Source organism: Empidonax traillii, unplaced genomic scaffold (genome assembly GCF_003031625.1).
Source record: "Empidonax traillii isolate 1590-97213 ecotype Southwest subspecies unplaced genomic scaffold, ASM303162v1 scaffold1132:size609636, whole genome shotgun sequence".
Classification (NCBI taxonomy): Eukaryota; Metazoa; Chordata; class Aves; order Passeriformes; family Tyrannidae; genus Empidonax; species Empidonax traillii.
The window spans coordinates 555777-583241 of record NW_020956325.1 but is presented as its reverse complement, the minus strand read 5'-3'; the positions used below and the strand labels follow the sequence as shown (position 1 = coordinate 583241).

The 27465-nt window shown below is 46.6% G+C and overlaps 1 protein-coding gene across 8 annotated transcripts in view; it reads left to right on the top strand.

Moving 5' to 3' along the window:
- Positions 1–1121: 1121 nt before the first annotated feature.
- Positions 1122–27465, top strand: part of BCAS3 (BCAS3, microtubule associated cell migration factor) — a 315701-nt gene continuing 289357 nt past the window's right edge. For all 8 annotated transcript variants that reach the window (XM_027905220.1, XM_027905218.1, XM_027905219.1 and 5 more), the window contains exons 1-7: positions 1122–1200; positions 2578–2665; positions 5421–5475; positions 6616–6688; positions 7456–7562; positions 15739–15820; positions 22139–22211. In XM_027905220.1, the coding sequence (XP_027761021.1) occupies positions 2595–2665; positions 5421–5475; positions 6616–6688; positions 7456–7562; positions 15739–15820; positions 22139–22211 (461 nt within the window). In that variant the 5' untranslated portion in view covers positions 1122–1200; positions 2578–2594. The remainder of the gene's footprint in view (positions 1201–2577; positions 2666–5420; positions 5476–6615; positions 6689–7455; positions 7563–15738; positions 15821–22138; positions 22212–27465) is intronic.

Genomic DNA, 27465 nt, shown 5'->3' with positions numbered 1-27465 from the left:
GTTCAGGAACGTGTGCCTCGTTTTCTGAAGATCCCTCACACCACTTTTACACTTGGCCTTCTCCAGCTTTGGGGTTTTGTCCATTTTTAATAAACTGAACAAAACCTACAGTTTTCCCCAGGAAAGCTGCTGGATGATGCTCATGAACCATCCATCCCAAGCTCCTCTGCACTGCTCTCAAACCTGCTGCTGTAACCTGGCAGCGGTTTGCTCCTGTGTGTTTTGCCCACCTATTTATCACTTGGCCTCTCTGAAATCATTATTCAAAGCTGAGACAGCCAAGTGTGGCAATTTACACCCGCTCCTTCGGGAAATCCAGTCTGAGTTACACACCTTTTCCTCTCTTGAGAAATAAAGCTCCAGGATGTGCAAACCCTGTGGGTGCTTCCCTGGGCAACCTGTGCCAGGGCCTCCCCACCCTCCCAGGGAAGGATTTCTTTGTAATATCCAATTTAAATCCATCCTCTGCCAGCGTCAATCCATTCCCTGTGCCGTGTGGCTCCATCCCTTGTCCCAGGTTCCTCTCCAGCTCTCTGGGAGCCCCTTTAGGCACCGCAAGGCACTCTGAGGTCTCCCCGGAGCTTTCTCTTCCCCAGCACTGGGGCAGCACCCAAATTCTGAGTGGCACCAGCTCCTGCCCCTGAGGAGCCACTGCCCGGGAGCGGGACACGGCTGAGGGGCGGCCTCGGCCCCGCCAGGCCTCTCTTTCTGCTCGTTCCCCGCCCTCCCCTCGCCGCCCTCACCTTCCCTGGGACCCGCCGAGCCGCTCCCGCCCTGGCGGATCCCGAGACGCTCATCGCCCCCTCATCGCCCGCCTGTCCCTCACGGTCCCCTCACCGTTCCCGCACTGTCCCCTCACGCGCTGACCACGCCCCAATGACGTCAATCGGGGCGGGGCCCAGCCCGCCAATCCGGTGTGGCCCCGCCTCCCTCCCCCCTCCCCGCCCCACGTGCGCGCGGCGGCTCTCGCGAGATCCCCGATGTAAACAAAGCCGGCGGGCGGGGCAGGAGGAGGCAGCTCCGCCCTCCTCTCTTCGCATCCCCCCGAGCCCCGCCCACCGGCCGGCGGCGCGGCCGCCCATTGGCCGGTCTGGGGGAGGGCCCGCCTCCACCGGGCGCTGATTGGCGGCGGGCGCGGAGCGCTGGGTGTCATTGCCGGGGGGTCCCAAACAGTGCCAGTGGCGCCGGCGGCGGCCCCAGGTGAGGGACGGGCGGCTGAGGGGGCGCCGCGCGGGCCGCGCCCGGGGCAGCGCTGAGGTGGCTCCGAGCGCGCTCCGAGCGCCGGGGACGCGAGGCCGGGGCGGGCCGGGGGGCGGCGGGCAGGGCAGGCCGGGCCGTGCGGCCTGAGGGACCCCCGGCGGGGCGGCGGGAAGGCGCGGGGCGGGGGGCGAGGCCGCGGCCCCGCTCACCGGGCGGTCCCGGCTCGGACACGGCCCCGCTCGCCCGGCGGGCGAAAGGGGGACAAAAGGCCGGGCAGGTCGCGGCGTTTGGGTGGGAGTTGCTCAATAGCTGAGGGTGCCCGGCCGGCCCGGCCGCGGGGGGAGGACGGGGGGTCCCTGCCCTGGCAGCGCCGCAGGTGCCGCTGGTTGGGGCGCAGCTGTGTGGAATCCCCGAAGATGAGGGGCTGAACTGCCTTCAGGTGCTCCTGCCCCTCACGGGGGTGGCCCCAAGGTGTTGGCACTCAGGGTTGGGCGGGCACAGGTGTCCCGAGGGCGGGTTCATCCTTCCCCTGCCAGTCTGTGTTTTGTGGTTCCTCCACGCGTGTGCCACGCTGCGGTTGTGTTCCTGAGGGTTTTGTTATTAATTATCACTTTGTTATTAACTTCTGGCTCGTTATCTTGCCTCGCTGACTGAGCTGGCCCTGGCAGAGTCTGCCCCGACCTGAAACGATGCTGGTAATTGGTACCACGTTGGGGATTTGGCTTTTTCTCTCCCCTTGTGCCCAGGTTCTTGGTTTGGGGTGGGGGGACACAGCGGAGGGGACTGAGGAGCTGTGAGGGATCTGTGATGCTCCTCAAGTGCTCTTTGCCTCTAGGAACGTTTCCCAGAATGTTCACACAAGTGTGAAGCAGAGCTCGCAGGTGACACAAAAAGCTGACATGGAACAGCAGAATGTGTTCAAACACACTTTTTGTGTGAGCTTCAGTGTAACCCATTTTTTTTTCAAGAGTACACTGCAATTGTGACTGTGCGTTATTTTTATATCATTATTTTCCAGGACTATGGTAAATAGTGGGTTTATGTAATGGTGATGACACCTGTGTGCCTGTACCACTGTCTTTAATCCTGGAATTGTTTGGGTTGAAAGGGTTGAGAGCTGAAGATACTTTTCCAGTTTATCATGCAGGTCTGTGGGGGGTTTTTTTTGCTTCCACAAACGCTCGAGGAGCTGCAGTGACTGAGTCGCCGCGAAGAGAAATCGCCAGTTGGGCGCGTGCTCTTATTTTGCTTAAAAAAAAAGTGCTGTAAAGGCACCTACAGGTTTGTCTGAGTGGAGCTGCTTTGTTATCACCTTGAAGAATACTTGAGGAGGTTTGTGACAGGCTGTGCTGTTAAACAGGGCTGTGTTTCCTGCAGGTGTGAGCACAGGAACGATGGCGACGGAGTCCCCGCGCCGGCCCAGCCGATGCGCCGGAGGGGTGGTGGTTCGGCCTCAAGCTGCCACGTAAGAACCTTCTAGAACAACAGCCTTGGCTGAGATGCCCTTTATTTTCTTGTAGGAGGACCTTGCTTGTGTTTTGGGTTTGTTTTTTGTTTTATTCCAAGCCAGCTGGGAGGGCTCGTGTTGTCACTGCGGTTTTCCAAAAGTTCCACATGTTGAATTTCCATCTTTTAGGTGCAGGTCAAACTGTCTCCCTGTCCGGGGTGCTTTGCACTTGCACACCAAGGCAAAGCCGCACGTTTAGGAAACTGGAATGTTGCATAGTTTTGGTGTTGGTTGCACCATTTTGCTGTACAAACACTGCCCTGGCTGCAGGTCAATGGTGCAACCTTCCTTAGGCCAGAGGGACAGGCTACTACACATTGTCCTTCCTTGCTGTTCTCTTCAGTAACACCTTCCTCCTGGACTGGTTATACTAAAACACATAAAATTTTTCATTAAAATCCTTCAGTAAATAGGGTTGTGGATTCTATTTTTTTTTTTTTTTTTTTTTTTTTTTTCCACTTAAAAGAACAAAACCAAGAAGAAAGGAAGCAGCTCTGTCTCTGACCATTTTTGTCCTTGGGCATCCCGACTTTCATTGTGGTCACATGGAAATACTTCCATGGCAAGAAGGGTTTTTTGGCTGTAGGACAGTCTGGAAGGTTTGTGGTCTTGTGTCTGTCAGTTAAAGGGTTTTGGTAGCAGTTGTTTCTTGGGGTGCTTACACTGCTGCGAGAGAGCACTGCATCGAAATACTCCCTTCAGTTTTTGCCCCTGGAGATAACTGTGTGTTTAAACATTAAGATTCACTCTTATTTTTACTGGAGAGCACAAGGAACTGATTGTTGTAGCACAGGAAGTTGTGTTAGAGGTTTGTCTTGCAGCCTTGTGACAGAGGAAGCATTTTTTTTTATATATATTTCAGGATTCCTCAACAGATACACTTCTGTTTGTAATGACTTTTTCCTTAAAACAGGCTTTAAGAATATAAACCTAGAAAAACACTGTGAGAAGCTGATTATGATGATTATCTATTGGGTTTTTTTTGTTCTTTTTAAATATGATGTCTTGGGGTACCTGTGCTCACCTCACAAATGTCAGTGGTTTTGAGTCTGTGTGTGCTGAGCAGCACAGCAGAGTTCTGCTGCTCATGTTCAGTTTCTAGATCTTTATTAGAGAAAGATTCATTTTTTTTTGGTGGCTTTTGTAATTTTTAAGCACTTTAAAGACCTCTTCCTGGAATATTTCTCAACCTCAGGGGAGATTTGGAGTACATACATTGCATAAAGCATTGCCCAGATATCAGATTTGTTTTGACATGCAGCTGGGGGAGGGAGAAGCCCATTCCATGAGGACAGGATGAGTCTGGCTGGTTGGCATTCCCAAAACTTCAGACGCTGTGTTTAACACCCTACCTGTGGCCAGGCTTTGTAATCAAGGGCTCTGAAGGTGTGCAAGGGCAGTTTGGGTGACCTACATAAACCTGGGAGGAATCAGCACTGGAAACCACAGCTCGTTTGTGAGGCCTCAGCCTAAAGCACTGGGACAAACTGGGATGCAGAAATCCTTTTACCATGAGCTGGAGGATGCTTTCTAAAAGTTAAGACTTTGTTTTAGTTTTATCTGTGTTTTCAGAGAGGAAAACTCATCCAGCTGGTGCAGCCTTTGACTTCAGTGTCTTTTGTATTGCTGTGTGCAGTGCTTAACGCTTCAGAGGCCTTTACTCTTCAGGTGCTAAACACTCCCACTCCTATTCAAACAGTCTTTCACAGCTTCAGAAAGCACCTTTGGCCATCCAGCAGTTCTTAGTTTACAGGTTTCCTTCGTTGCTCTTAGAAACCTTGAGTCAGCACAGGAAAAACCGTGACAGCAGACAAGTCAGTCTGGGGGCTGCCAAAGCTGTTGCCTGAGGACTTGTTGGGTGGTTTGGTTTTTGTTTTTTTTTTGAGTAGTCCCAGACTGTGTGAAGGTAGTTCTTGCTGCCAGAGTGTCTCAGTGTTACTCACCGCATAAAAACCCCCAAACTCCTTGCATAGTTTCGGCCCCATCTGCGTGACCCGCTCAGCCCACACCGCGTCACTCAGCACTTACACAAGGGACTCACCACTGAGCTAATAAAAGCATCGCTTCAAATCCACCACAACAAATGCACCTCACGGTCCACGGCAGCCTAAATCGTGGCTGCTGATGAACTTCCAAGAAGGAATAAGCTTCCCAAGCTATCAGATCTCGGCTGAAAATACCTCTCCCTGCTATTCTTAGGGAGGATGTCGCTCCCATCTCCTGCCCCCTTGTGCTGCCACTGACTCCATCCTTGCACATCATCATGCACAGGAGGGCTGGAAGTTTTTCCTTGTCCCACCGGGGTTAAATCCTCATTTTCATGCTGTAGCAGCCAAATCAGGGAGAAGAATACTGAGGGATGATTTCCAAATGCCCCTACTCCATCAGTCATCCACTGTGATGTGGAGAAGGCGGCTTATTCCTTCACTGTTAGGTTTTATACTTTCCCCCCAGGCAGTTATTCCAGAAGCAGGTGCCATTTAGCTTTTTTTTTTACAGACTTATTGCTTGTATTTATTCCTTTCATTTCTTACAGACCACTATTTATGCTACCAGTGTTTGGCATTGTATTAAATAACTGCGTTGCATACTTGGTATTTTCCTTTGTGCTGAGGATTGTCCGTGTTTCCCCTGGTTCTGTGTGCCTTGTTTAATATTTTCATGACCATTTCTGAGCTCCAGTGGTAGCTGAAATTCTCCTTCTGTTTTCCAGGGAACAGTCCTACATGGAGAGCGTTGTTACCTTCCTGCAGGATGTTGTGCCACAGGTACGTGCAGGTCTTTAAAGCTGTTTTTGGAAATGGGTGTCAGGTGGACCAAAATAAAGTAAAAAAACCAGAAAAATAACAAAAGCCAAATGTTTTGGCCCTTTGAATGTGAATCTTGAGATGGGGTTTGCAGGCTCAGACTGCAGAGCAGCTAAGGATGGGCCTGCACACTTCCTCTGATGAGTGAGAATAAAATGCAAATCACAGGCACACAGTGGAAGAACTGCAGTATAAATAGCAGGAAGAAGATTGCAGCTTTTCCCGTGGTAATTTTAGCAGTGGGAGGGTTGGGGAGGGGAGGGACTGCCTGTGGTACTTGCTCTGCCTCTTTACAAATATGTGTTTTCTGGGAGGTGGCTGGATTGGTGCAGCACAGCTTGGTGGACACCCTTTGCCAGCTTTTAGCATTGAAAAGGAGAAAGGGAGGCAAAAGAAACTTCTTTCTGCTTTTCTGTCTTGTTTCCTCGACTTGCCCCAGCGTGTCCTGGCTGCTGTGGGACTGTGCAGCTCTGCCTGACCCCTTGGCCAGATGTATTATTTAATATAACAGATAAATTTAGACGTGACCACATTGATATTTATCCGTGTAAACATATTGGTGTTGACTTTATCTAAAATATATATAATTATCTACAAATATATTGATGTTTCATTGTGGAACTGGACTGATCCCTCCTCCCATGTTGCCCCCTGGGCCTCTCAGTAGCAGAGGGGCAGGAATTCTGTTTTTCCCTTCTGGAAAGCTCTATGGTCCATAGTGGAGGAGCCCTGCAGCTCCTTGGAGCCTCAGGAAACATTCCTGACTGGGATTTGAAGGATTATCTTGGTTAGCTGGTGCCTTGGTTTCCTCATGGAGCTCCTCCTTGGAATGATGTAAGAAAATGCCCTCAGTAACAGCAATTTGTGAGGTGCGTTTTGGACTCGGGGTTAAATAAGGCACAGTCCAGCTTTCATTTAGGAGGTTGCTGCATTCCACACCCCCCATTTCCCCCTCTGCAGGTAAAGGACCCAGCCTGTGTTTTTATTTCACAGATCATTCTGCCCTGCAAGCGTGGAATGTGATTTGTGTTGAAGAGAGGGAGTGGGAAAAAAAAGGATGTTAAATTTACTTATTTCTAACCCCTTTTGCTTTTTGTCCAGGCCTACAGTGGGACCCCACCAGAAGAAAAGGAGAAGATTGTTTGGGTCAGATTTGAAAATGCAGATTTAAATGGTATGGCTTCGTTTTCCCCTCATTATTTTAATGAGTTTTGGGCCCATGTGCAATAATTCCAGTCAGTTTTATCCATAAATTATATCCATAATTAAGTATTTAATCTCCCCATGTTCTAAGTGATAGCTGCACTTTTGCTCAGTACCTGCCAAACAGAGTAAATAGGCCTTGTGATTCATCTAAAGGCAAACAAACTCTTGCTTGGGAAGAAATGCAAAGTAAAAAAAAAAAAAAATCCATTTATTTTCCTGAGGGTAGTTGTAAACAAAACATAGAACTGAATTTATTTCACCTGCAGTTTGATTTCAAAGCCCCATTATGTAACTGAGTCTAGTCTGGGTCCCAGCTCGGTGGTGTGACAGGAATAACTAATTAATTAATTGAACAAATGTAGAAATAGTTCTGCCCAGCCTGTGCATTTCTGTATCTCTTACTGGTTTTGTTTTTCTTGTGCAAATTTTTCTCTGTTTGAAAAGTTTGCTACGTTTTATTAATCCCTGGAGGAAGAAACAGCCCGTGTTGTAATCCAGAATATTTTCCTCCATTGTTTTAAATTGTAAAGCTTTTTAACTTCTCTGTGAGTCTTTAATGTTTGCATTAAAGACCATATTCTGGTGTTGTTCCACCAGAAAAGTTTAAACCATTCTGCTGGTTGCTTTTGCTTCTGCCAGCAGAAAGGTGCAGTGAGCAAACACCCTCTGGTGTTCCCGGCAGCTGTGCTGGGTCCTGGCCTGCTCCTCATGCCTTTGCTATTTAACCCCCTTCAGATACATCCAGGAATATGGAGTTCCATGAGATCCACAGCACTGGGAACGAGCCCCCCTTACTGCTGATGATTGGATACAGCGATGGAATGCAAGTCTGGAGCATCCCTGTGAGTACAGAGCTCACCCCTCCTCGCTGCCAGGGGATTTTTTTTTTTGTTCATGTTGTGCTGCTACCTTAATATTTTAATTTTTCCTACTGAAAGAGCCAACATTTCCCATGGGTGTCATGTGGCTTGTGTGCAATATGCTTGTCTGAAGGTAACACCTGAATTCACGCACCTGCAGGTTGGAGGGCTTTTGACACATTATTTACGTTAAACACATTTTCAGACCTAAACTGGGAGCAGCGTTTAGGGAACAGTTTGTAGCCCTGCAGAAGGGACAGATCTTACTATTTAAGAGAAAAGATTAAGGGTGGAAAAAACACAAAAAAGGGTTTGTTTGTCCTAGCAATGCTGGTGTGACAGCATTCCTGGTGTTCCACAAGCACATCTGCAGTTTTAATTTTGGTTGCCTTTGTAGGACATACGTTTACATTGCAGTAGTTTGTAGAAAATAATGTTCATTTCTACACCCAAAGTTCAGTTACACTGGGTTTCAGGAAGTGTGGGAGAGTTTTTCCCCCTCTTGATTGCATCTTGTTGACCGGAGATGAGGAAATAAAAAAAAAAAGCTGCTGAGCTTTCACATTGGATGGAAGGTTTAACAGAAATGGAGTAACACCTCATATACTTCGCTACATTTCATTATTCTGTGAGTGTTTACTAAAATTTAGGAGCTCAACCCCAAAATTTTTTATTTTTAAAAGAGCAAAACCTAACTTTGGGTCGGGTTTATATTTTATGTTTTTTAGAGCTGATATGAGCCACTAAAACTGCTTTGGGTACTCTTTTTTTTTAAAATATTTTTTTAAAAACGATCTGCCTTTCCACTGGACTGTCTTTCAAACTGCCAGATGGCAGGGTTGGTTGGGATTTTGGGAAGGAATTCCAGGCTGGGAGGGTGGGCAGGCCCTGGCACCTCACAGAGAACCTGGAGCTGCCCCATCCCTGGAAGTGCCAAGGCCGGGTTGGAGCAACCTGGGATGGTGGGAGCTGTCCCTGCCCATGGCAGGGGGTGGAACAGATCATCTTTAAGGTGCCGGCCCGCCCTGTAATTGTGTGAAAACGCGGAGGTTCGGGTAATTCTGTGAAAGCCGGCGGGGCCGGGTCCCTGAGGGGAGCTTGTCCCGCGCTGTATTTGCACAGGCCCCCCACACGGTGCCGCTGCGACACCGAGCGACGGGCGCTTCGGTAATTAATTAATTAATTAATTAAAAGCACCGTCGGGATCGCATCCTGAGCTGAGGAATTCTTACGGAACGCCCTGTGTCATCCGGCTGAAATGTTCTTGTCCGAATGAACCCGTGTTTTCTGAGAAAGAGCTGGAGTTGTTTGGTGTGGGGCAGGGTTGTGCTGGTCCCGCTCTGTGGTGATGGGGCTGGTTTGTTCCTCTCTGTGATGCCAAAAGCCCCTGCTCTGGCATCAGGAGGGCTCTGTGCACCCCTCCTGAAGGGCTTCGTGTGTCCAAACCAAGCAATGTCCCTGTCAGAGTGGGGTGGGATCTCACACGGGTGAGGGAAGGAAGAGTGGAAGAGTTTCAGTTCTTTGGGATGGTCACCTCGGTGTAGCCAGCTCTGTCTGCATCTAAACTGCACTGAACGTGGAATCATTTGGTGGAGACTGCCACTGAATGACAAGTTAAACGACTTTGTTTGTCCCCAGTGTCATTGTCAGCCAGGCAGTGCATTAACATACAGTTTTGTAGTTTTCCTAATGGGGGAGAAGCGGTTTTTTTTCAGGTTTATGGATGGAGTTTTTCCTTTCTCTTTCCCCCCCCTTTCTTTTCCTTCTTTTCCCCCTTTCTCCTCCTTATGTCTGAATGAGCAACAATTTAGGCTGTGAAACACCTGATTTTGCTTTCTTTTTCAATTGGACCCTACAGCCAGGTTGGCTGTACCCTCTGCCCCCCCCCCCCCCCCAGTGTATTGCACTTGTTCATAATTCCTAGATTTTGCTGGTATTTAATATTTGGGGAAAAAAATAACAAAACTGAAATTGCAGGGCAGTTTCTCTGAGCTCGGTTCAGTTTTTGGAGGAGTATTTGTGGTGAGCAGGGGAGAAGGGCAGTGAAATGGAGAAAATGCCAAATGTGGAAATATTTTACCATCGATCTTAAGAGTGACTGTAGGGATACTGGATCACTTTGTCAGCCCTTCATTTGTGTATTCTGTGAAATTCTGAGGCCCCATGTTGGACCTGTGCAGTTCGTGTCAGTTGTGTTAATTCACAGTTGGAGTGGTTCCTTTTTTAGTAAGATGGTCTTGGGGATTGTTATAGAATGATAGTTCTTAACACCAATTTTAAACACCTTTTCAGAGCAGGATTTGAGTTTCCAACTCATTTATGGGGAACAGAACCTGGTGGGGTTTTGTCCACGTTATTTTTTCTCCTTTGTGTTTTTTTGCTTGTTTAGTCCCAGCACAACAAAATTTGGCAGTTACCTGATTGACTTGATATTTAAGAGCTTATTTGGCAACACTTTTTTGTGTCCTTTGGTATTAGACAAACCTTTCTACTTGGCCTTGCTGAGTATTTAGCTTGTAATTAAGCAATGTTATTATTCCAGCTAAGTGGGGAGGGGAAAATAAAAAACCCAACACCCACCCTGCATTCTCCACTTAAAAAAAAAAGCTTTTAATCTGAAAAAGCAACGACCTGACGTTTATGTGAAAATCTCCTCGGGAAGGCTATTATCTGCGGCATTGTGCTTTTTTATTCCTACAATTGAAGCTCTATTCAGCACTTAATAACGTGTTGCAGGCAGCGGAGTCCGCGTGTGAGTGATTATGAAGTGTTTATGACAGCTCCTAAGCCCACACTCGCCGGTAATGGTGTTACATTGACTTGCCCACACCTCGGCAGCCTTTCTTGCGAGGAGGGGGCCCCCGTGTCTCTGGGCAGTCTGAGTGCTCTCCCATTAACATCTCCTCGGAGTAAGATCTTTTGACTGCGCGGGTGTGACTGGCAAATGGAAGACACCATTAGGGCCGCTTCAAAGGGCCCGGGGAGGGGTGTGTGGGGCGGCGGAACCCGGAGCAGCGCTGGGGTTGCCAGTGCAGCTCTTTGTTGCGCGAGGAGCGGAAGGTGTCCGTCCAAAGGGCCCTGCTTTTGATCTCCGTTTGGAAAACGGGGAGGGTGGGAAGGTTAAAAGTGTTCTTAAAATGTGCATCCCTGAGCGGGGAGAAATCTGGGAATACACCAGAGCAGGGCTGGAAGTTCCTGTTTGATAATTGGGAGGGGGCGCAGTTTTGTTTGGAATTTGGGTTTGCCTCGCTCCCAGCTTCGTGTTTCGAACACCAGTTGGAACTGGTTTCTGCCTGATGTGGTATCCAAGTATCTGCTCTGGATGTTCCTGTCCAGGGAAATGCATGTTGGCTGCCTTTGGGGCAGATAAGTTTTGTTTCGTTGCACGCTGGACGTTTCAAAAGTAGAAAAATCGTCTTAATTCAATGGCCCATGTTGGAAATAGAAAAGAAGGATCGAGCTGGAGTTGAATAAGGCAGGAACTACCAAAGGGGACTTTTAATAACAAGCACAGATGTATATTTAGCAAAAACACTCCAAGGCTGTGGTATCCGAAGCTGCAGTCCTTCCTCTGTCCAGGTATCCTCCTAGAGGGAACCACTGTCCAGGCTTGCATTGGCCACTTGGAGAAATGGAATAACAACCTGACCTGGTAACCCTGAAAAATGTCTGAGGGACTTCACAAATAATTTTCTGAGACTTTGGGGTTTTCACACTGGGGATGAGTGCACAGTGTGCAAGAAACTGTCTGATCTTACAGAGTTTTCAATGGCACTGCCATAATTTAAAGTACTGGGTGCCACTTCATATTCGGTCCAGTGGCTAGAGTAGATAGATGTCTGTAACATTCTTTGAGCATCTAAATCTTTATGATCTCTAGGTGATTAAAGATATTTGGTTTGAATGAAAAGGCAGACTGTTTGAATTTCTAAAGTAAAGTGTTAAAGTTGATCCTTTCACTTCCAGTCCTTCCCTACTCTCTCCTTAGTGCAATGACTGGAATTTGTCTCTAACCCAGCGTGGTTCTATCCAGCAATATTTTGTGGTGGTATCTGTCAATTGCTTATTGTCAGAACATCCTGATACATTCCCTTTTCCTTTTCCATATTCCCCAGTTTCCTTTTCTGTAGTTGCACAGTAGTTTCAACACTGAGTTCCGAACTCAATTTTCTTTCACTTTTGGTGCATGTTTTGACTTTTTCTTTTTTTTTTTTTTTTTTTTTTTTTTTTTTTTTTTTTTTTTTTTTTTTTTTTTTTTTTTTTTTTTTTTTTTTTTTTTTTTTTTTTTTTTTTTTTTTTTTTTTTTTTTTTTTTGCACCATGTGAAAACCATTTTCTATGGTTGGAAACTATTAGTTATCCTTAGTGTGAACAAAACTTCCTTTGTTCGGTGTTTTTTATGGGTGCAAACTGGTGTGCTCCAAACAATGCAGCTCTGTCATCGAAAATTAACCAGCGCTCCAGATTGCTGCGCTGTCGTATTTTAAGCTCAAGATGCCTTAAGTGGAGGAGAGAGGAGTTCTTCCCCCTTCAGTCTGTCATTGGAAGAGGGTGATGAAGACTTCACTGGGGGCTGGGATATGAATCCACGTGTCCTTCTGGCCTCCCACGTAGGTCTGGGGGTTGTGGTTCGATCCTGGAAAAGCTGAGATGTTCTATCAGAGCAGCTTGGAGCTGTCATTTTGGATTCCCTCTTCCACACAGCAACTACCTGGAGCTGCTTTTACAGCTTCATATCCAATTCTTGAAACCTGCTTGGGAAGCATTCTTGGCTTTTGGAATGGGGAAAGAAAAACTTTTAAGAGCTCTGAGGGCTGCCACGGGGACTTGCTACTTAGCTGGAGCCCGTCCAGGGTGGCAGCCACAGCCCCGCTTCTCACAGGTGCCTTTTGAAGAATTTACGGCTCTGTTTTCAATTCATGAGCTCTATTTATGTTTTGTCTGTGCGTGTGAGACTGGGGAGCTCCAGGGACTGGTAATGGGATGTGGAGCCTTTCCCTGAGCCCTGCCCAGCCGGTCACCGGTGGGGCTGCCTGTGGTTCCCACTCGAGTTCCTGCAGGAATGTGTCCCATGCTCAGGAAAGCTTGGCTCTCTCTTGGCTGTCTCAGGAAGATCAGCCCATCCAGTCCCTCACCCCTGAAGGGACAAATTTGGTCTGTGTGGCTTCAGCACTGGTAATAAAGGTCTGTGTCGTCCACAGATAAATTAACCTCAGTTAATTCAGAATTTTGTAAGGTGGCAAATGGCTGAAGCTTCCACTGGTGGTAGTAGTGTTTGAAAAAAGTTAATTAAAGTCAGAGGCAATCTCAAACTCAAAGCCCTGATGCATTTTTCAGTGCCAAGCAAACCAAGGAACAACCAGGCTCTGACTAATTGACGGCACTCAACAATGTGCAATTCCTTCTGTGAGTCCCTGTCTGTAGAACAGTTAAGGGCACACAACTTAAATCCTTAAAAACCCTGTTATTTTATGAAGCCGTGGCAGGTTAAGTATTAGTGTTTTAATTTGCTCCATGTTGTAGACTGTTCTTTTTGGTTCCTGTTGCTGAATTTGAATTTCCTTTCCAAACCAGATACCAGTGGTTGGGTGGCATCTCCTGTTTTCATTCTAGAATCTCCAGTGGGGGTATGTCTTAAAATGTGCTCTTTTTTGGCTCCCAGGAGCACGTGAGCTGTAGAGTTGAAGTTATTTGGAACCAAACCATGCCATGATTTGGGATCCTACACAGGCAGAGAGGAAGGGACCTGTTACTCTGCAGTATTAAACATTGCAGTGGTCTCAAAGCAGGAGCTAAATACTTTAATCTCATCTTTGCCAGTGGCAGATCCTGTGGCTTTGGTTCCTCCACTGAACTTTTCTCTCTGGCATTCCCCCCCCCCCCCCATATGAAATAGTAAATTATCTTTCAAGTCGTGTTTATTAATTATTAAAAAGTAAAAGCATTACATGGGTGAGAAGAGCTGGGCTGGGATTTTCACGTGAAATGCCTTAGTACAAACAAACTGCAGTTGTGTTTGGACCTTTTGGGGCTTTTTCTTTGAAAATCTCAGCTTTAAGCTCTACCAGATCTTGGCACCCCAGTCTGAATAAACAGACTCCTGGAGTTCAGGATATTTAAGAGCAGAACCTGAGCTGAGAAGGTTTGGCCTTCTTGGTGTATCTTCCTTCGGGGACTGGCACTTTCTTTGAGGTCGATGGGATCTGGGGCTGAGGTGCTGGCAGAGTTAGAAAGGAGCAGGAGGTGTCTGGATGGGGTTGGGATATTTTATGGGGATCACTTCTTCCGTACCTTTGTTGTGCTGGTTCCTTTCCCTCTTGTTTTCATTCGTGGCCAGTGTTGTGCACACACGTGTGAAACGGCATTTTCATGATTTTGGGGGGGAAAAAGGCTTTAATTGCCAATAATAATAGTTCCAAAACCTTGTATTTTTCTTCTTCTCCATTTCCTCCCTCCCCTTTTCCTGGAGCTGCTGTGTTCTGATGGATGGAGAACGTGCTGCAGTCTTAAGTTTTTTCATCTCTTTATTGCCCTGTCTCTCTTTAATTTTTCTCATTTTCTGCTTAGCTCTGCTCTACATTTTTCCAGGCTGTTTTTTCTGGATGCAGATGTTTTTATCTTGATGGTTTTTTTCCACACTGCGCTCCCAGCTCACCATCAGTTAAAACCAATCAGCAAACCTTTCCTGAGCTGATTCCTGACCATCATTCCTGTGTCTTGTGCAGAATCTGGTGGAGAAGCTGTTCAGAGCAGAGGCCTCTGGCTGTCCCTGGGGAAGAATTAAACTTGTTTTGCAGAAGCTGAAGCACCATAATGTGTGTTCAGACACTGCTGGAGGGAAGAGGAGAATCTGCTGTGATCAGAGAACATCTGCCTAATAAAATAAGAGCAGGGTAGACCGAGGGATTAATTCTCATATTGATTAGAGTTCTAAAACTGTTGTGTTCATCGGGAGTAACTGCGATGGTGTCATTAACAGCAGTGTTAATTGATGTCGCTGGATATCAGTGGAACTGCTACCTGTCTGCAAAGCTAAAGTGGTTTGGAATGTGATTTCCCCACATTCGTGTTGCCTTGTTATTCCAGGCATAATAGGGAAAAGCAGGAGTTCTCTACGTTGTGTTACTGTGTGCAGAAAGGTGGACTAGCTCTGTAGTAAAGAGTGTCATTTTACTCAAACTTGTGCTTCTCTGGGGTGGGTTTCATCCTCCACGTCATCCAGAGCAATGATAATAAAATAACAAGGCTCAAGCTTGAGACCAGACTTGAGCTGAGAGCCTGGAGTGCTGTATTTAGGGTTTGCTGGTCAAACAGTAGGAGCATTTTAACTTCCTGAACGTGTGAGCTGGAGTGCAGAAAGAAATGGAAACAGCCATAAAGTGACAGTTCCAAAAGTTGACTTGAATTTACAGTTTATTGACTCCTAAGAACCTCATTCCAAACCGTGTTCCCCTCTGATATTGCGAGCTGCCTGTTTGGCAGAGCTCTGTGCCAGCCTTGGCTGTGCTCTGGGCCTCGTTACATGTGTTTTTGAGCTGTTGGTCGTTTGGAAATGAGCTCCGTAACCTGTGCCATTTTCCCGGAGTTTGACGTTCCGTATCGGATCCGTTACCGGGCAGTTACGGAAACACGCTCCCACTGACCGTTGCAGGAAGCCTGCAAATCCATCTTAACCACTCCTGGCTTTAATCTTTTCAAGATTTGCCACTGGTGACGTAACTCAAGCAGTTTGCCCTCCTGTTTTTAACTTGTCGTTTTCCCCCCTGGTGGGTTTGCAATGAGCCGACGCGGGGAAATTCTCCCGTCTCTTTTATTCCCCCCACCCTGTGTTTGCCACTCTTGGGCACTGGCGAGTTGGCATCTTTCTCTTCAGCAGGTGGGTGCTTGTGTTGCAGATTCCTCGAGTTTTTGTGAGTTTTTTTACTCAGCAGTCCCCTTCAAGCCCTGCTGCCCCTACAGCATGTGTGGTCACGAGCGCTCAGTTCGGGAGATGTTCTCTCTCAGAGAAGTTGAAAGGCAGAGTTTTACCAATCTCCTTCCCCACCTCCCTTTGCTGCAACTGTGTCTGTTCCTCCTGTCTCACCTGCTGAACGTGTCGATTTCTCTCAGTCTCTGTGTGTTGTTCCCCCCTGTGTGCTCACAGTCCCTGTGTTTTGCAGATCAGTGGTGAAGCTCAGGAGCTCTTCTCCATCCGCCACGGGCCCGTTCGAGCCGCACGGATTTTGCCAGCCCCGCAAATCAGTAAGTTCTGAGTTATGTGCTTCGTAATCCAGCTGAACTCCTTCAGAAAAGCTGCCTTTCCACTCCAGTAGAAGTAAGAAAACGACAGAATTTGGGTGGTTTTTTGGAGGGTTAGCTTCTGCTTTGTTCAATTTCTGCTTGTTTTGCGTGAAGTTTACTCAGTTTGACCTTTTTGGGGGTTGAACTCTTATCATCCCTTGAGTGCCAACAGGCACCTCCTCTCTGTCCCTGCTTAAATACTGGTTTATCAGCTCCTAAGCCAAGCTGTTTAGTTTAACAGGATTGTTCCAGAAACTGAGGTAACCCTTGGAAGAACTTGATGCAAAACTTAAGCAACTGTACAAGGAGGGAATCCCTTTACAAATGACACTGTTCAATCCAAACACAATCTGATTGTAGATCCTCTGAAAGGCCTCACAGCTGCTGGGCTCTGGTTTGAATTGGTTGCCAAGATCTGGCCTGACCAAGGTGTTTTGGGATTGTGCCGGATTGCATTTCTCAGTAATAAGTTATGGATTCATTAGTGAGCTCAAGAAATACAGCCTGAAATCTTAATTGTTCAAAAATGTTGCAAAACTAGGAAACTGTAATAATTTTGTCTGTTTCAAAGGAAGCAAAAGGAGAAAGTTAAAGGTTTAATGGACACCTTATATGTCGTCTTGGTGGTTTTCTGAGCAGAGGAATACACAAAGCATGAGTGTATGTGGTTATAATATAGATTAAAACAACTTAAGATACTTCTCAAGCATGTTGTGCCTCGAATTCCATTTGCAGGAACACTGCACAATTCCTGATGAGCTGTTCTTTTGCTCTTTTGTGTGTCACTAAGTGAGGGATGTCTATGCCCCTTCCTCTCTCAAAGGGGAAACAAAGGAGAAAGAGAAGTGTAAATGGAAATGAAAATTAATTAACTGAAGAACCTGCAAGTTCTGGGTTTTTTCTGACAATAAAACACTGCTTTTTGATTTTTTCAGTCGACTTCCACTGCTCATGAACTCCTTCAAGAAGTTACTGTCTTTCTGTCTCTAAATTCCACGTATTTAACATCTGACAATGGTGGTTGTTACACTAGAAAACTATTCAAATTAGCTCATATTAAATTAAGCCAAACCTTTTAAAAACATGTTTTGGTCTCTTTTTACATGGCTTGCTTTAAATAAATCTTTGATTAAAAGTACATGAATGCATCATTGACCGGTATCTGGAATCAGATAAAAGTAAAGCTGTAATAAGAGGCCTTAGATAACTAACACATGAGCTTTAATGATTCTGAACAAAATAAAAGGAGTGTGTAAAGGAGAAGCTGATTACCATCAGCGGGCCCAAACACTATTTTACTGTAAAGCTGTAAAAAGGGAATTATTGAAAATAGGAGTCTCTGGGTGGATGGATTTGGCACGTTCCTGAAGGCAGATCTCGGTTGGTGATAAGCAGCTCATTCCCAGGTGTGAAAGGAAAGCTCAGGGCTTTAACTTGGTGACTCTGCAGTAGCAGAACTGAATAGTTTGTCAATTATTTGGTTGGAGATGCCTGGCCCTTTGATGTGAGCTCCTCTGGGCACTCCCAGCACAGTGACCCGGCGTGGCAGCCGGGCAGGGATCTGGCACAGGAGCTCTCCTGCGAGCTGCTGGAGCGGGTTCTGGGGGCAGGGGCAGGCCCTGGGAGCTGCCAGCTGGGCTGGGGGCAGCTCTGGCAGGACGTGCCAGGCTGGAGCTGCCCCCGGGGGCTCCTGGAGCTGCTCTGAGCTGGCAGCTCTGCCAGGCTCTTGGGGCACCTCCTGCCTGAGCCAACAGAGCAGGCGAGGCCTGACCTGGCCCAGCACTGCAGAGCTTTGATGTCCCGTGGCCATGGCCAGGTCTGCATCCTGGCCATGAAAAATGGCCAGATTTCTGTAAATAATGCTAAAAACACAGGCTTTAACTTTCCATCGGGGTCAAGCCGTGCCTACCATTGCCTTCAACAGGAGGCATGGCTTTAGTTACTTGGTACAGTTTACAGTTTAATGGTCTTCTTAGGGACTGAAGCTTTTCACTGTGACCAGATTTTGGGGCTTGCAGGGCTGATATTTAGACTGTGAGAATAATTTCAGTCTTAGCAAGAGGATTTCTGAGCCCTGGCACTGTTGTGGTGTAGGCCGTGGTAGTTGGAGGTGGTGAGAGAACCAAGCAAAAGTCACTCATAAAAAAAAAAAAAAAAAGATTCAGAGCTCTTCTGGTAGTTTTACAAACATGTTGTGTTTTGACTTCGTTTTGAGGTCCATTGCAGGTATATCTGCAAGATCAGTGCTGAGGAAGTAATACATGTACTTAGTTGTCTTTGCTGTTCTTTTACCTACAAATTCAGAATATTGATGCTTTCTGAAGTAAGTCAGTGCTACAACCTCCCATTTTTCATTCTTTACCCCAGGTGATTTTACAGCCCCCTGGCCAAATACCTGCCTTGCCTTGTGCTGTCCCACTTTGCTAAGGCAGAGCTGCACAGTTAAAAAAAATCACTCAAGGAGCTTGGAAAGCTGCAGGAGCAGCGCTGTGTGTGGGAATTCCTGCTGAGAGGGGCGCGGTGACAGGCCTGTGTGGTGGACTTCAGATCAGTCACTGTCTGTAAAACCTATTTCCACGTCTCAGCATTATGAAAATAAATTCCCCCAGCCAGCTGAGTTAATTTATTGCCATTTTCTAGATTATGCTGCTTGCAGGGAGATGGTATTATAGCCCCACATCTCCCTGTGAATTTGACTGTTCAGTCAAATTGACTGATAAAGGCGGGGGGGAAAAAGCAAACAAGAAAGGAAATAAAAGAAATCAGAGGTACTGGAGACTGTTGAAAGTTGCAATTTCGCAGCAGATTTATTGCTGCTCTGCTCCGCTCCCATCTTTGATGTTGGTAACACAGGATTTGAGTCCCGAGCTGACTCAGGTTTCTGTGCAGGTACAATCACAGAGCTGGAATACTGAGGTTGCTCTCTAAAGAGAGTGGAGGCAGATGTGGGGTTTGTGCCTGTTCAGCCTCGTGGGTGGCTCAGTGGTTTGGGATCCCCCAAGGCCAAGGTAATTCCAGGCTCTGTCTGGCCCTGCAAAGCTGAACAAGCAGCACTTGGGACCAAAGGGTTGGGTTGGTGGAGGTGGGTCCTGCAGGTGTTTGGGTTTGTGTGTTCTGTGGCTTGTTCTGGGATAATGAATGTCCCTGGATTATGGAAATTACAGGATGGAATTGCCCAGCACAGCAAGTAAGGCTCCCACAGATATTACAGGGGAGGATTTTGGAGCACAGGGTTGTAAAACAACATCCAGAGGGAATTCCAGCCCTGTGGCCTTGTGGATTCCCCCCCTGGTGCTGCTCTCAGGGGGGGGCAGGACCACATCAACGTGATGGGCAAGGACTGGGTCGAAATAGGAGGGGTTTAGTCAGCCAGGAGATGAACTGCATTGGGAAATGGCCGTGATGGGACTGATCAGTGGAATTACAGACCAGGGAAACACAGTCCAGGGTGCAAATACGCCGTTGGTAAATAGGTCAGGGGTGTGAAACGCAGCCAGTTCTTACTCATGGGAAACGGGGCTCGTCTTCAGAGCTTGGAGCAGCTTTGGAGTTCCTGTGGAAATGGCTGGGGGCCCATTTTTGTTCTGCACAAAGATCTACTGCTGCTGCTGCTGCTGCTGTTGTTCCTGGCATTATTGGCGTTATTGGGAGGCCTCGGTGGGCCCCCGACATCTCTGTTCACAGTTCCATCAGGACAGTGCTTAAGCTGCTTTGAGCTTACGTGTGGATAACCTTTTGACTTCATCAAGTTCTAAATGTTGATTTGTATGACATTTCCTTTAGCCACAGATGTGGGGGTTTGTGTGGGTTTTTTTTTTGGTTGTTTGTTGTTGTTGTTGTTGTTTTTCAATTTTAAGTCTCCTAACTGAAGTTACATTTAAAAAAAAAACAAAACAAACATATATCATTTAGCTAAATGGAGCTGTAGATAAGGTGGTGCCTCGTTGGCAGGAAGGGCAGTTTTCATTACTTTAATTGTGTGATTTGTCAGGATTTTCCGCATTTTGTAAATGCTGCAGTGTTATATGACAGAATTAAAAGGATTTAGAATAAAAGGAGTTTAAGAAAAAGACTTTGCAACAGGATTTCAATACTTTTTGTATTTGGGGGGATTTAGGGAGCTGCTTTTCATTTCCATCATCCCCCTGCATTTCGTTAAACACTGTGTGTGCAGCAGGTGTGTGTGCAGCGTCAGCGCGTCACACATGCAAATAAACACAATTTTGCAAATGAGAATTAATCCCCCACAACTTGGAGGATTAAATCCCACCACAGAACTGCCTCCATTAGGCAGCACAGAGCCCAGCACATGGCACTCTGCAATCCCGTGAATGGGGCAGCTCTTAACCTGATTTGGAGCCCTCACCGTAATGATCCTTTTCCACGGCATTAATATTTACATTCCGAAGGTATTTGGAGGAAAAAATTGATTTTTTTTTTTTTTAATTTTTCTTTTTTTAAAATGAAGGCTTTGGTCATTACAGACCGAAATGTGAAGTTTAAGCACCAATTGTAGAAATTTTGCACATCTGTGGGGATTAAAACTGGCATTCCCCACCAGCTTCCTTCCCCTGCCTTGCCGTTAAACTGAGAACTAGACCATAAGGAAACGTAAGAATTCGTGTCTCTAATAAATCTTAAATTAAACCCTATAAAAAAAAAAAAAAAGGAGAGTTAAATACTTCAGGTGAAATCCTGGCTCCACTTAAATGGGTTTGAGAACTGCTGGTACTCAGCGTTTCCCCCTGGCCGAGGAAACAGAACAAATGCAGTTCATGTGTTCCCCGCACTGGAGGGAACAAATGGGCTGCCAGATTTTTAAGAAGACTGCATGTTTCATATATCAGTTTACAGGTCAGTACATACAGGACAGGTTTGACTCACAAAAGGCCTTGGAATAATAGGAACGAAAAGGAAAATACATCTGGCTGGTTTAGGCTGCCTGCAAAGCTATTGTTGATGGTGGAGTTATTGATGGGGCCCGCTTGACTTTCTAAATACCCAAACGTGTAGGAGGGAAGACTTATCCTCCTGCAGATGAGAGGACTGAACAGTGTTTGTTACAAATTAAGTGCATGTACCGGAGTTATTAATAATTAACAGAGTCTGTTATGTGAAAATGTATATTGTTAATTGTTGTGCCCTTCTGAACAGATGATTTAGTGCTGTGCAACAGTATTTGAGAATTGAGCCTTCAGCAGACTATATCACTGGTATTCTTTAGAGATCAAAGGGAGGGGAAAAAAAATGAAATTCCATTGTTCACCACACACACACAGACCTATAGAGAGATAATGAAAAAGGCAGAGGTTGAAAGAATAAGGGAGGAAATTCAGCAGTGGTGGTGTTGGTTGTTATTCTGCTATTTGAGTTGGGTAGGAACATGCCCTGGAATTCAGTAAAACTGTTCACAGGCAGAAGTGAGATTCTTTATTTTTTTTTTTTTCAGCTCAGTTTCAGTTTTATTTCTGTTTGTGCAGCAGTAAAAGCAAAGCTCTCAAAACTCTTAAACCCCTGTTTGGAGAAGTGTGGCGTCTTTAACAGTCTGGCCGTGCTGGGGGAAGGTGTGACTGAGCCTGGGGGCACCCAGGGCTGCTTTTCTTTCCAGCCCTGGTGCCAGTGGGCTGGGAGAGGATCCCAGGGCTGGGAAAACTGTCCCAGCAGCTGAGTTACACCAAACTGGGGCTGTGGGGAAACCACTGGTGGTGGAGTTGGGCTTTCCCTGCGAGAAGCCTGAACCTGGCTGGAGGTTTCTCTCTTAAAGCCTCACATCTCTTGGTGGTGGAGCTGGTTTGGATTCAGGCTGGTTTTGGATTTAACCTGGTTGTTTCCTTGGGCACGGGGCAGGGGCTGGAGGGAGAGGTGGTTTCTCTCAGGGCTGGCACTCCTTGCTCCACTGGCACCTCAGCAGAACAAGCTGGAAATGGAGGTGTGAGACCCTCACAGGGCTGGTGACACCTCAGCCCGGAGAGTCCTTCATAAAACAATGCAAAGAGAGCAAATATCCCCCATTCAACTTACAGAATCCTTAACCCCCACTGAAGGAACCCAAATAACCCCCCATCCCCAGCCAGGTTTCACTGCTGGTGTTTTTATCCCATCCCATCCCATCTCTGCCAGTTCTTCAGCGCCCGTGACTCGGCATTTGTGTTTCTGTCCCTGATCTGGGAGTTTTGTGTCGGATATTCAGAGATTTGGCCCCCACCTGTGCCTGGGAAGGTGACACCCACGGCACGCGGTGCTTTGCTCTGTCTCACTGTTGGTTTTCCCTCTTCCCAGGTGCCCAGAAATGTGATAATTTCTCGGAGAAGAGGCCCCTGCTTGGTGTGTGCAAAAGCATCGGATCCTCTGGGTAAGGGTGTAATGTCTCCTAGAAAACTGGAACAGCAGCTAAAAGCCCCAGGAAATGACATCTCTAAAGCTCCCTTCCTTTTTATGCTCGTGGGATGACACTGGGATGTGGTTTTAAACTTCCTTTCAGTGTGTCAGTGTGGGCTTCCCTACGATCTGAGCTTCTGGAAAGGAATAAAAAAGGAGATATAAAATAAAGAAAGGGGTATTTTAGGTTTAGTGCATTCTCAGTGTAACCACAATTCGATGATTAACCTTTCCTGACATTAATCCTGGTCAGAAGTACTATTGGGAAGCGTCTGAAGCAATCTTTGTGTCTTAAAAAGTAATTAAAAGATGCTTTCAGGCAGCAGTCACATGGACTACAAGCACCAAGTCATTTCATTGTCACGGCCACGCGCTGTTTATCAGCAAAATATGTGTAAAATCTGCTTCCTTGAGTTAGAAAAATGAGTTCACAGCCTCTCTCTGGCCAGTACTGTTGCATCTCTTCTCTTTAGAAGAGGCCCTTTCAGATATTTTATGACTGTTTGATGCCTCAGTTCAGACAATGCCCAGGATTTATGTCTCTACCTACAGGAAAATATTTGCTTTTCAGGGGTAATCCTCTACACAGCCATTCAAAGGCTGAACAGCCGAAGCAAATCTTCTTACAGTTGTAAGACTAATTCTGGGCCACACCTTTTTCAATTAAGAATTTAATCACTCTGGGTGTGGAGGAAGGCTGTCAAACCTTCACATTTCTCTGCTTTATTTCTGTGTTTAACTCCAATATTCTTGTTACCCGATTTCAGTGTTCAAATCAAAAGCCACGGCAGGTTGGAAAAAAACCTTCCTTCACACCCTTGTTGTAGAAGCTGAGTTGCCTCATAAAAGGACAAGCTATAAGGGTCATTATTTTCACTATTATTGTATCCCTTTAGTTAATAATTGTACTACTGTATTCCTTTAGTTAATGGAAAATAATTCAAAGATTATGGGTGGTTTCTGCTTTTCTACCAAAAAAAAAACCACCCTCATACATTTTAAGAATGGATGGATAGGTTTGGGTTGGTTCTCTTGGTGAGAAACCTTCAACAAAAAGAAAACCCTGAAACACTTCTCTATATTTGTTGGTCTCTCTCTGTATTTACTGCAAGTTGTTTTTGGGAGCCCTGTCTTTGTTACCTGTTACTCATTTCCAGAGGAATTTGCTGACAATGGATTTTGGTTTTGGTCTGTTCTCACTGTCCTTATCGACACGGTGGAACCTCTTCCTCGTGCCTGTGTTTGGGACTGGCTTTCGGTCCCCACACTTTTGCATTTTCCAAGCCAGGTTTTGCATCCAGTAAAACCACCGCAGTGTCTGTCAGGGGGGGTTGGACTTGGAGGGTCTTAAAAACTCCCCTTCCAACCCAACCCAGCCCCTGATTCACTCTGCAATCTTCTCTAAACAATAGTTTTTCCCAGCCCCCAGAGAGGCTGCAGTCCTGACACAGAAATGGGAACCAGACTGTGTTTTTTGGCTGGTTTGGAGGTTTGGTTCAGTCAACTCCGGGCTTAGATTACAAGATTTGCAAATTGGAGGAAAACCGAAGAAGAAGGAACATCTGCAGGAGTTTTGGTTCTGGGAAGGTTTGTGCAGACCTGCCTGCTGCTTCCTGGTGATAAAGCAAACATCTTTACACACACACACACACAATTGGCTGGGGGGCTTTGGTGCAGATTAATGAATTTTCTAGGTGGTGAAACATTAAGATATTCCTGGTTTCCCCCATGTGGGTTGTTGGAGCCACAGTGTGGAAGACACTGGATCTTGTAAAAACACCTTCAGACACACCAGAGGTGTCTCAGATACAATAAATGTGCTTTTTGTTGTGCTCAAATGTAAATGCACCGGTACCTTTAATTTAAATAAATGCTTCGTTTTAGCTGAGGGAGAAGTTTAAAGGGAAGCTGAGCGGGATAATTTTGATTTATTTTAGATCATTAAGAAATAAGTGATGGTTTGAGTGACTGCAGATCTGCCCTCCAGCAGATGATACAGGTAACAAGAAAGCTAAAAAATGACAGAAGTGCCCATGGCAGGAGGGAAATAAAAGTGTGTGGAGGAGCAAAGAAGGGGCAGGGAAGAGAGAGCTGAGTAACTGCAGTGTCTTATGTAGGAAACCACCTCTCCTGAGCACAGAACATTTGAAATACTTTAAACCTGATGACTCAAGTGTTTACCCCATCGTGCTTAATTATGTGTTACCAAACTCAGTCTCTGCTCTAAAGGTTTGGTTGTTTTTTTTTTTCCTCCTTATATTTTTCTTTTGGTTTTCCCCATGAGCTGAGCGGTTTATCCCAGAGAGGGGACAGAATTCCTGGAAGGAAATGCAAACCAGGCCCACGAGGGAAAAGGGGGATGGCAGAAATAATCCAAGTATCAAATAATACTCCTTTTTTTTTTTTTTTTTTTTTTAATTGCACAGATGATTTCAGTCACCTGGTTCCAAACAGCTGCTCACAGAACTGCAAAGTGCAGCTGAGTGAGTTGTAGGCTGAGGGTGGGGGTGAGCCCAGAGGATGGAAGTTCTCAGGTTCATTCCAGCCCTGAGCTGTGCCCTCACTCTCCTCCCTGGAATGTTTTGTTCTGTTGCCCACCCAGAGCAAAACAAAAGGAGGGGAAAGTCCTACAAGTGCTTTGTCCCGACCCCTGCGTTCCTGATGGAAATATTGGATCTTCTGGTAATGAATTGCTCAGCAGGAGACGGGGAAAAATTATCCTGGAGATCCCCTTGAAGTGGTCATGGAATCACAGAACCCCAGACTGGTTTGGCTTGGAAGGGACCTTAAAGGCCTTGTAATTCCAAGCTCCTGCCATGGGCAGGGACATCTTCCATAGCCCAGGATGCTCCAAACCCTGTCCAAGCTGGCCTTGGACACTTCCAGGGATGCAGGAGCAGCCCCAGCTTCTCTGGGCATCCTGTGCCAGGGCCTTGATCAGGTGAGGGTGCAGGTGTAGCTGGTTGAGCAACGAGTGGCAGAAGATTAAAAAGCCAGAGTTTGGGGCCAGCAGACCTTGTGGAGCTCAGTCAGGAGTCCCCACTGCAGCCTCTTGGCTTTCCAGCGTGTATTTTTAGCAAGAAGCATTAATTTAATGGTGTCAAGTGATGGAAAATTTTGGATGGCTTGAAGAATGGGATGGAGGTCACTTAAGGGCATGAGAAGCAAGAGGTAATCTTTTTTAATCATGGGAGGAGAGAGGAAATTAGGGTAAATTAAAGAAGGAGGAGTAGCTGGAGCAAACAAAATGTATAACTTTGGCTAGCCAGCATTTTTTTTTTTTTTCCCCTGCTGATCTGTTTACAAGGCAAATCAATTGGCAGCAGATTTTCAGGAAGCGTCTTTTATTCACATGGCTACTGCAGATGAAATCCTGCTAACCTTAACCCAACTGCAGCTCAGGAATGTGCTCGTGGGAGTGCTCAGCTTTAGGTAGAAAGCAGCTTCATGTGGGTAAGGATAGAAAAAGTGATTTTAAAGCATTAATATTGTCTCACATTAATATGTTAAAAGTCGCTGTTCTGTGTCACTGGGCAGTGCTAAAATCCAGTGTCCAGCTCGAAGTGTCTGGTGGGTTTGAAATGGTTTGTCCAAGAGCAAAGCTGTGTGGAGGGATCACCCAAGAGGAGGGAGCTCATGAATGGAGTCCTTGCCCACAGCTCTCACCCTGCTCAGGGTGGCTCTCCTGGGACGTTTTTCCTGGAATGCCTTTGCCAGGGGGGCTCCCCTGGCAGTGCCAGGAGGTTTGGTCTAAAAAAACCAACAGTAGAACCTTTTAAAGCTGGGCAAAGCTCCCTCAGCTCTGTCACCAAAGGCTCTTGTGCTGCTGGAAAACTGGAAGGAATCCTGGACTGCAGGGAGTGGTCGTGTCAGCTGCCTTGCAAAGATTTCTTTCCCTTCCAGCACGTGAGAAACATCATCCTTGTAGGAAAACTCAGCTCTTAAACAGGTTGTGTGGTAGCTTTGAGGATCCTGAGAGGTGCAACCCCTGAGTAAAGCAGTTTAATTTGCTTGTAGTGATGCTGGATGGGATTGCTGTGTTCTTCATCTTAAAAAGAGCTCTTCAGATCCCAGGATTTTTTTTTTTTTTTCTTGGAAGTTGTTTCTGTAATTATAATAAACTTCAGCTGGTTTTGTGATGTGGAAGTGATGTTTACTGGTAATTCTGTGAGTTTTCTCGCAGTTCCAAGTGCCAGGAGATGCAGCTTGAAAGGAATAAGGTGGTGTTTCCACATGTGAATACCCAGGGCAGGAAAGCTCTGGTGTTCCTCTGCTACACCAAACGTTTGCCCGAGTGAACTAGAGTTAGAAATAACCTTTGAACCATAATAAACTGCTAATCTTGGATCAAAACTGGAGGAAAATGAGTATTTGGGGTCAAGCTTTGACCAGTTGGTGAGAACTATGGGTGGTTTTGACCTTCTCAGGCTTTGATTTATCGAGCTGTAAAAAGATAACCCCTTTCCAAGCGATCCTTGGGCCAGTGAGGAGCTGTGTGAGCTGAGGCACAGCTTCATTCCCCCGCTGTTCCAGCCCCCCAGTGCGGGTGACGATCCAGGAGGGGAAATGCACGTCCAGATCCAACCAGCTGGAGCTCAAACCTTCCCCCAGGAACTCCCTGATATCAGAAAGCAGCACCGCGGGGCAAAGATAACTCACAGCACCATTCCAGGGGCGGCTGCTGCTGCTGCTTCTCCCGGGGCCGCCTGGAACTCCCCTCGAAATTATTGAAACACTGTAAAGTTAATTAGGAGAGCAACAAACTCCACCAAGATCAACGTGTTTCCAATCAGCCTCTCGGGGAGGGTACAGTAGGAACCAGGGAAGGGGAGAGGAAATGTCTTTCTGGCAGGGCTGTAGGCTCGGAGCTGTGGGTGAACTTTTTACCCTCGTTACGTCCCCGCTGATGCCTGCGGGGCCGGAATCAAAGCGGCCCTGCAGGCCCTGCAGAGCCTCTGATGTGGCGGCCCCTTGTTTGTTGTGTGCGCTGAGGCTTTGCTGGAGGGGGAAAAAAAACGGAATATTGTGACAGGGTTTCTCCATATTTCTCGGCTGCCACCCACCTCACTTGTTGCCTACAAAAATAGAGTAATTGTTTGCATCTGGGTGTTTTTTTTTGCCTGCCTTGGAAAAAGGGGCTGTTATAAATCACCGTGACAGAGTCAGGGATTGGATTTGCTGGTGTGTTTGAGGGTTGTTTCTGTGTTATGGATCGCAGCGAGGATTTA